Below are 9410 nucleotides of genomic sequence, written 5' to 3'. Positions count from 1 at the left end.
AAACCGCCAGGCACGCTAGGCAGGGAGGGGAGCCGGGCTGGGGAGAGGGGCGTGTGGCTGCCAAGCCGAGGCGAGCCGCCGCCCGACCCCTCCTGCCTCCGTCCTGCCCGCGGCGGGCCGGGGAGCCGCTGGCCTTGCCCGCAGGACCCGCCGGGCGAGGGGCTGGCAGGGCCGCCCCCCCGCTCCCCCTCCAGCAGCGCCGGCGCTGACCAAGTCCCGTCCCCCCCCCCCGAGTCCAGCGCCCATAGCTCGGGGGCACCCGGCTCTGTCCCTCCACCGCCCCCCGCCCATCGCCCCCCTCATCGCCCCCCGGCGCGCGGCGGGCGGGGCTCCGTGGCCGTTGCGCGGCGGCCGTTACCCCACCCGTGCCGCACGCGCTGCCGCGCGCCCGCCGTTGCCGTGGCGACGGGCTAAGCCGGGGCCTGGCTCCGGCTCGGCGGGCGGCAGAGGGGGCGGACGGGCGGCGGCGGGCCGGTGGCTCGGCGCTGCCGGGGTATGCACAACAAAGGCGGGAGGCGACGCGTCCCGGCGGGCTCCGCAGGTAGGTAGGTGCGGGGGAGCGGGCGGGGGCAGGTCCCTCTCGGGAGTCGCTCTCACAGGACATCTCTCTGTCGCGCTGCGGGGACCGTTCTCCTCAGGGGAGAGCGACCCGGGGCGCGGGCTCCAGCCTCAGCCCCGGCCCGGCGCCGCACCTTGCGGGCGCGGGGCTGCAACAAAGGCAAATGGCTGCGCGCCGGGGAGGGCTGCGGGGCCGGCCGTGGCCTCCCTGCCTCTGCCTGGCTTGGGGGCGGCACACGGAGCGGAACCGGGCGCAGCCTTTTATTTGTTCGTTCGGTCCTTCTGTCTGCCCCGGCAGAGCCCTTCGGCCGCAACCGCTAGCTCCGCGCCGAGCCCGGGGACCGCTGCGGGAGCGGGTGGGGGGAAGTCCGCATCCCAAAGCCTTCCGCACCTTTCCCGGCTGACACCTGCTCGTTGCTGGGGGACCCGCATGCCCCCCACGCCGTGCATTTGCTAGCTTCTCACTCGCAGGGCTTAGCCATGGCTCCCGTTGGCGCAGAAGAGCGGGCTGAGCCGCTCTGCTTTGGGCAAATCGTTCGCCCGGGCTGCAGGCTGCTGCCCTCGCTGCGCAGCGCTTCGGATGAACCCCCCGGCTTTTTCTCTCTGGGGCCTGAAACAGCAGTCGTGGAGGCAACTTTGCAGATTGGCAGGTTACAGCCTTTTAGATGCCTGGGGGCTTTTGTCCTACGCAAGGTGGAATATTGTGCACTTGTATGGTATTAGCCTGAGTTTAATTGTTGTAAGGGGTGGCTGAGCAGCATCTAGCCCTTTACATCTGTGGGGTGTGAGTCATTTCTTAATTCGTTTCCATGTGATTCATAACGTTTTCAACTCCAGGATACGTTTTCCCAGATTTATAATAGGTTTTGATACCCGAGCCATTAGCAAGGGCATCTGTTTGAACCCACAGAGGTAGAAGTTTTACTGCATTATTGCAAATAGTAGCTACAAGAGAATTCCCCGGAGGGAAATCTATAAAACCTTGTCCTACCATTTTTAGTTACACTGCAGCAAAGCAGCTGGGTGCATCTACACTTTTGCTTTCCCTCATTTCCTAGTCATTGTGGCACTGAAAAGCATTATAAACAACTCCACATTGTTTGTTGGTATTATAGTAAGGCCTGAGGGCTTGGTAATGGTTTCTTTCATTCATGGCTCTCAAAATGCTTCACAGACATCAATTAAGACTGGGAGCCATGCTGCAAGTCAGAGAGGTTTTATTGATCCCATTTTACAGATGGAGGAGCAGATCAGACCTAGAAAGATTTAAGTCAAATCCAGAACCTATGCCATCATCTCACAGATCCTAAATTCTCTGTTTAGGCTGCTCTTCCCCACCTCCTCTAACAAAATTCTCTCTTAATTTCACTGGCTGCTCCAGAAGCAGTTGTGGGCACTGACAGGCCATGTATGGTCTTGCATGGTGCCAGAAATTATGTGCCATTAGCGGCATACTGTTGAGAAGGATGGTTTCTGATTAAAATGAGTCTCTGATGATTGATTGGTTTGTACTGGGGTAGAACCCAAGAGCTCCATCATGGGTGAGGGTGCTTTAGACAAGGCATTGTACAGCCAGACAGCAAAGCATGCGTAGAGCTGATGAGCCAAATACAGAAAGGCTAGATATCTGCTATGACTTCTTTGACAGCCTCCCTCACAAAAGGGAGAGGGTCTCTCCTTACTAAGACTCTCTTTGAAGGACATACTTCCAAAAGCAAAATAAGTGGTTCCTATTGTGACTGTAAGCCAGAAGACTCCTGATCCTAGCCTGTTTTTAAGTCTGTCCACTTGCTTTCATGGCCCAGACAGGAGATGGGCTGTGTTTGAGATCTGGTTCCCATCCTTGGACATTGCTTATGTTGATCTCCTTTAAGGCCTTTAACCAAAGAACCCCAGCTGCAGTCTCAGACTTAAATCTTGCTGCACTGTCTGCACAAGACAACAACGGTAGCCCCAAAGCATTTACAAAGTTTTAAGCTTCTTAAGCTTCATCTGTGTAAGAAAAGCCTACTGCAGACTAGGTGATGATGTACAGCTCCCAGTAGTCACAGAGGGAAGGGACAGGTGCAGACTGAATGCTTTCATGGCTTTTCTGGGTTTAATATCCATTGGGTGCTTGCCGAGTCTGATCTAGTCTTGCAAGGTGTTCTAGAAATCCTGATTTCTTAATATTTAAGCTTGTAAGAGATCAAGTTCCACTTTAAATACACTCCCCCCAAAAATAAACACACACCCACCCCCCCAACCCCAAACCTCTCGATGCTGCAGTTGCAACAAGCATTGTTCATTGCTGGCAGGCAAGATATGGTATCACAGTTTGTTTCCTTTCCAGTGTTTCAGAGGACAGTTCTTGTAGGGAAGAGAGAGCAAGTGTAGCTCCAGGGCCTCCACGGCTGGGCATCAGCCAATTACTGTCACATCAGATTAGCTCTATGGCACATTAGCACTAGTTTATGTTAATACAAATGCAGCGTGACTGTTCCATAGTATTGACAGAATTATTGTATTTACAGCCCTATAATATGACTAATTGAAAGGGAGGTTCTGATTACAAAACCGTGGACTTCCAAGGTGATTTCTTCTGCAGCTTCTGTATAGTCCAGTTTTGAACCATGAAGAAGGAATGAACTACTAGAAGACATAATCCAGTTTTTATTTAACATTGATGCAGTTACCCTTTTGGTAAACTCTAAGGAAAAAAAATCCTGCATCACAAAAGAAACAGGAAGAACTTAGGGGTTTTTCCCACCTTGCCCTGATCCTGACTTGGTAGCCTGTGCTACTTTAGCTACTTCTTGGCCTCTGAGAATAGCTCTTACCTGCCCATGCTCTGCAAGAATCTAGCCTTTGAAACCAGCATTAAGATTTCATCAGCTGCCACTGCAGCACGTGAGCATGTTCTCCTTGTCCGGAGCAGCTTGGCGGCAGCAGTCGTGGGTGTTTCCAAGATGAGGAGGCATCACATGCAGTTCTCCATAGCCAGGATTGTAAAGCTGTCCACAACTTGGTGACTTTCCTGCTCACGTGTCACTTGCTGACATTCAAAGGATATGCCCGTTTGTCTCTGGGAATAAACTAGGCACCTCTGGCCAGAATCTCCACAAGTTTCACAGTCCCTGCTTCATAATTAGCTCAGCCTCAGCTTCCAGCTGCTTTTGCAGTTCACAGCAGCCCTAACAGCTGGTTCCTGGCAGCCATTATCACCTTCCAGCACAGGAACAGCTTTAGCTCTGAGTCTTGGGAGGATGGACAGGGCTGGCAGAATCAGTGATATTAGGAAAAATAATGAAGGAGCAGAAAACAGGTGCATGGGCACAGGGAGGGAAGGTAGACTGAGAACGTACGTGATGAGGAGGGGAAAAATGAAGCGACAGGTGGGAGGCACTGCAAATCCCAAGACTTTGTGGGATTGCAGACAAGGTAGGATGGGGAGGAGGCAAGGAGTTACGCAGCTTGTAAGAGCACGGTGAGGGATCTCCTCTGCGGCCAGGGATGGATTGCATTACTGCTGCCAGCTTGCTGCCCAGGCTTCAGGGCTGTTCAGCCAGCCCTGAGCCACTGCAGAGTGCCATGCAGCATTTGTTATGTTCAAAACACCCTGCTGTAAGTTACAGCAACAAAGGGTGAGCAGCTCTGGGAACTGCACATGAGTGCTGGGGTCAGTAGCCTTGTCCACAGTGCCATCCCTGCTCAGGGAGGGCCTGGGAATACCTGTGTCACCACAGCAGACACCTGCATCGGTTATGTGAGGAGCAGCGATTTGCTGCTCAAGGACTGCAAGGACAGTGGAAAGTCTGTGATTTCAGCAATTAGTTATGGAAAGCTGGGACCCTCAGGCTGAGGTAATAAGAATAGCTGGAGAATTAGGCAATTCCCATATTCATGAGATGACAGCCTGCAGTCCCTTTGCCAAGGCTGTATTAAATACACTGCGGGGCAGAGGAGTTTTCTGGCTTTGCTAACAGCTGCTTCAAGGTGAAGCACAAGGGGAAAAAAAAATCTCAACTGTCTGCTGATACTCATTTTGCGATGTAACAGCTCAGGGCCTGAACAACTCCAGGCCCTCTACAGACCTTTTGGAACCTGGATTTGAGACAGTCCCATCACCTTCCAGAAACAACCTGATTGGGAATTAAACAGTACCTGTCCTGAAGACTTCTTTCCAGGAAGGAGCTAAAGGACCTAAAGCTTTTGAAATCCTCCTCCATCTCCCATCCTAGACAGGAAGTCAAGGAGCAGCAGTAATTTTTTTTCTTATAAAGAAAAAACATGGCTTTGTGTTTTTTAGCTAGAGAGAGTGTCTACGCCCTTGCCTTCTCTGCTGCTGATATGCTTAGATACGTGTAAGCAAAAATCCATTTTTCCTTTGGGATATGAAGCTTCAGCAGATGCTAGTGGGAGTTTACAGGCTCGGTTCTTTGTCCATGCTTGCAGAAGCAGCCAGACGCTGCACTAGCTGTGGTTGCAGTGCTGGAGCTGCTCCAGTCAGACTCTGTGCGGCCCATCTTGTGGCTTCCTCGGCGTCTGGGAGCAATGCTGGCAATGTCCTGTCAACGCTCATTTGTTTGCAACAGAGCAATCTGACTGTTTCTGCAGGCATGTTTAGGAAGCCAGTTGGTGGCTGAAAGATGACAGTGGCTTTGACCACAAGCAAGTGATTCACAAGACTCAGAGTACACACAGCTGAACTTTTCATGCAAGGTTCTTTCCCCTGGAAGAAGGGAATTAAAGACCCTCAGATACTGAGGAGAGACAGCTCCATTCCGATGTAGCACAGAAGTGATACACATTAGTTCCTAGTGTCACAGCCAGTCAGAGCTGCTGTGAGACATTTATCTGCAGGTTTCATAGGTAGTCTCAAGGACAACTCATCTACCATTCCCTCTAATCAAGTCCTTGCTCATCTTAAGGATCTCTGCATCTCAAACACCTTGCTCAATAAAACCACCCTGCAGAGATGTCTAGAGGCAAAGCAGTGGTTCAGAGTTTGACTGGAGCAGAATTAGCACGAGCCACGGCTGGTATTGGATTGAAGCTGAGCCCTCTGGACTAACAGGACATTGATGCCTGAGGATATCAGTCAGCTCTGTGCTGAAGTACTCCTGTCATTCATGGTGGTGTGGCTGATCCTTCCAGCCTGCTTCTAGGAGTAGGCAGAAGCAACCCCTTTCAAGAGGAGGTCCCTCTTGAAAGACCCGTTTCAAGAAAGTGCCTTTCAAAAGCCAGGGAGGTAACAGCTTCTCATAAAGGATCAATACAGTTTCACGGCTAATCCATGCTGTGGTGGTTTAACCTGGAAAAACCTCAGGCCTGAACTGAACTGAGACCTCTCAATTACAATAAGATCTGAGAGCACTCCCTCAGGAGTCCTGGTTTGCGGTATTTAACTGTTTTGCACTGATGTGCCCAATTTTTTACCACAGTTGTTGCAACAGCTCTGTTCTCTGTGGACAATCAGGGTTCAGGTTTCCACAACGCAAGATAACCTGTCTGTGAGCCCCAATGCAGTAGTCCTCTTCCTAGTTTAAGGGCTAGATGTGGTTTTGGAAACTGGTGCTTTATGCTTGCAGAAGCCATACTTGTAGTGGGGAGACCTCACAAGTCATTAGTTCAGCTTCTCTGAAAGCTCAGTGTCATTGAGAACAAACATCAGCCGAAGTCACAGGAGAGAAAAAGAAAGAAAAAAAAATCTGTTTTTGAAAGAAGAAAGAGTAGGCCATGGAAGCTTTCCTTACTGATAAGCAGCCCCATGAGCTGATCAACTTTTTAAGATTAAGGTGCATAGCTTGCTTGTTTGATCTGCCACCTGAGTCTCAGGACACCTTCCAGCAGGTATGGGAAGAGCTGACATCCCATTCCCGGCTCTGAGAACCAGGTCTGCTAATACACAGCCAGTCGTGTCTTTCAGAGAGAATCTTCTGCCCTTTATTCCAGGTTCTACCTGGTTGCCATATAGCCACATCCCCAAGGGACTCAGTCATTGCTCGTGTACACAGCACTGCGTTATTTCTGGTCACATGCAAACAGTAGAGCAATAACTCTGCTACAATTTTATTCTGGCTCTCGGCACACTCCTCAGGCTTTTCTTCATTATAGCAGTAGCGTGAAGTAAATCCATAAAACAGAGCTAGCCCAGTCCAGAAGCAACTGCAGGCACCAGCATAGCCCCCAGTCATGTCAGCCATCCCCTCCATGCTTATGACAGTGCACTATGCATTAGTGCATAGCTTGGATTTTTTTGTACAGGATGGCTTTTGACCTCTATGGGAAGAAGCTCCCTACTCCCTCTGGCCTGTCCAGAGTGATAAGAGTCAGCAACTTTATTTCCTCATTGCATTAGGAGTCACGCTTTTACCTGTATCTCACCTCATATAAAGACTGTGTCAAAACACAGTCCTTTTTGAGTAAAGTCATATTCAGTTAAACCCCAGTTATGCCTCAATCTAACACTACCATAAAGAGTAATCCCTTTGAGAATGTCTAAATATTATACAAATCAACTCAAAGTTGTTGTAATAGGAAAGGCTGAGTAGTACATCATTAAAAATAATGTTCCTAGCCCACCATAAAGGTGTACTTTCAATTCTTAGGATCTGTGGAAGAAACATTTCCCCTTTCTGGAGCAGGAGAGATGGTCTTCTATTTTCAGATGGAAATGAGAGAAATGAGGGAGGTTGACCCCTAGATAGGTACTTATTTAAGGGGCAGATTTCCAGAGGGTCTCAGCAGTTCCTGCTGAATTGTTTTGAAAGATGCAAGCACTCATTTTTGGTGAAATGATGTAGCACGTTCTGGGATAATATAGCTATGAAGATAGGTGCTGAACACTTTTAAGAATGAGACTTTTGTGCTGTTCATTGGTGGATCTGAATGTGGTTAGAGAGGTGGATATGTGTTAGCAAAGTGACTGAACTTCTGAAACGCATACTGAGGCAAAGATAGGTCAAGTGAGATGTCCACCTTTCCAGACAGAGAACAAGATCATGGTATGTCTGGAAATACAACTCTCGGTCCATGGTTCCACCTGCAGGACCACACTACATCAATTTGTAAAATAGCATTAACAATCCACTTTGGATTATCTCTGTAGATTATCATAATTATTGCATAGTAAATGTGTCCATGTGGAAAAGTCCTCAGCAATAACATATGTGTGCAGACTGGAGTTGGCCAGACACGGTACTTAGCAGCTGCATAATCCTGCTGATGTCAGCATAGGTTCCATAGGTGGAAGCCATGCAGAGGGTGTGGTAACAGGAGATGAGAGGTTCATAAACTTGAAGGCTGGACAAGAATGCCGAGATGTAATCTTTTGCTAGTCATGGGCTATAGGACTTACCCAAACTGATTTCTTCCTTCCTGTGCCTCTCTCCTTTAATGGCTGTTTCCAGCCCCTGAGCCCTGTGAACTAAACTTTGGCATTCACATCCCCAGTCTTGCTGGCTGTCAGCAGCCGGTGTCACCATCAGCTGCCTCCCTGGGTGCCTGTGCAGTGGCTGTGCTCTCACCTCATGCTGCGGTGCTGATTAGTTGGACAGAGTGCTGTGTGCGGTGATGAGGGATGTGCTTTCTGTGCATCACACATTTTTCTTCCACACAATGGGAATCAGCTGCTGGACGGAGCTGAGACAAAGCCATGTGGGGCAGTGGGGCCTCACAGAGGGGCAGGGTACCAAGGTGTGGGCAGTGGATGCTGCTTCAAGTTGAATCCCTGCTTCATAGCACAGCTCCAGCTCGTAATTCATGTGGGGCTGGACCAAAGCTGCAATGGGAGTGCACGTGGCTATGGCTTTGGGACAGGTGATAGTCCTCCTTCTGTTTCTTCTTCTTCAGGGATGTGGGAGGGCCGAAGGATAAGGAGTTTATAGGAAAGCACAGAAAGATGGGTTGAGAGCCTCGTCAAGTAGCAGGATAGCAGAGCGTGCTCTGTGATAGGGAAAGGAGTTTCTGTGGCACAGAAGAGAGGGTGTAGCAGGGGTGGCTGTGCTGAGGAGTGGGGAGGAGAGAGGAGCTCAGAGAAAGCAGGGTAAGGCAGTGGAGCAGGGAAGAGTCAGGACAGAGATGTTAGCCAGGACTGATAAATGGCAGTTGTGTATTGGCTTGGGAAGGCCTTGTAATAGGGGTAGGAGTCCTACATACAAATGCCTGGAGCTTTTGAGATTTAGCCTCATCAAACACCAAAGCAGCAGGTGGGCAGCATGACTCCAGGTGAGGAAGAGCAAGAAGCAGAATGCCTGGCTCCTAAAGAGGTTCCCTTTGTACCATGCCCTATCCTCTCTGCCCATTTTGCCATTCCTGCTGCTGTTTGAAACACACAGCGTCTGGAAAAAGCAGTGCCCTTGTCAGTGCCTCCAGCTTCAGGAGAGCTCTTCCAGCGTTGAATTTGGCCCATGGATTTTAATTACTCTCCACTGTGATAGTAATGAGAGCCAGTGGAATTGTAGTGATTTTATTTCCTTTTAATTTGTTATGATGCTCTGGATGCAGATTAACTTTCCCAGCTCGATACATATTATTGATTCATCTTGCCTCATGATGTGGTAAATGGCTTGAAGAGGTGGCTGATTTCACCGTAGCTTCCCTTGGTAGCTGTGTACCGCATGCAGTGTCCTCCTCACTCCAGCAGTAGCCAAAATCAGGTACCTTTGCTTGCATCTGATCAGGTTATTTACATCCATGTAACTGAGGATAAACTCGGGCCTACGGTAGTGCGTCTTTATATGCAATAGTCCAGGTCTCCCAGCTTCCATTCTGTTTGGTGTACTGAGTGTGAGGACAGGTTTGTGGCCATTTGATGGACATGAACCTGCTTCTAGGCCCAGCACACAGGGTTGGTCCTCACTGAGGGGAAT

General features: G+C 49.9%; 1 protein-coding gene across 4 annotated transcripts in view; it reads left to right on the top strand.

Moving 5' to 3' along the window:
- Positions 1-354: 354 nt before the first annotated feature.
- LOC104636007 (uncharacterized) overlaps positions 355-9410 on the top strand; it is a 46710-nt gene continuing 37654 nt past the window's right edge. Inside the window, exon 1 of one of the 4 annotated variants that reach the window (XM_075757044.1) lies at positions 355-545. In XM_075757044.1, coding sequence (XP_075613159.1) covers positions 496-545 — 50 coding nt within the window. In that variant the 5' untranslated portion in view covers positions 355-495. The remainder of the gene's footprint in view (positions 546-9410) is intronic. The other 3 variants (XM_075757041.1, XM_075757042.1, XM_075757043.1) reach the window with 3 other exon arrangements.

The sequence above is a fragment of the Balearica regulorum genome, chromosome 6 (genome assembly GCF_011004875.1).
Source record: "Balearica regulorum gibbericeps isolate bBalReg1 chromosome 6, bBalReg1.pri, whole genome shotgun sequence".
NCBI classification, from domain to species: domain Eukaryota; kingdom Metazoa; phylum Chordata; class Aves; order Gruiformes; family Gruidae; genus Balearica; species Balearica regulorum.
The sequence above is the reverse complement of the archived record's forward strand: the minus strand, read 5'-3'. Positions and strand labels throughout refer to the sequence as shown.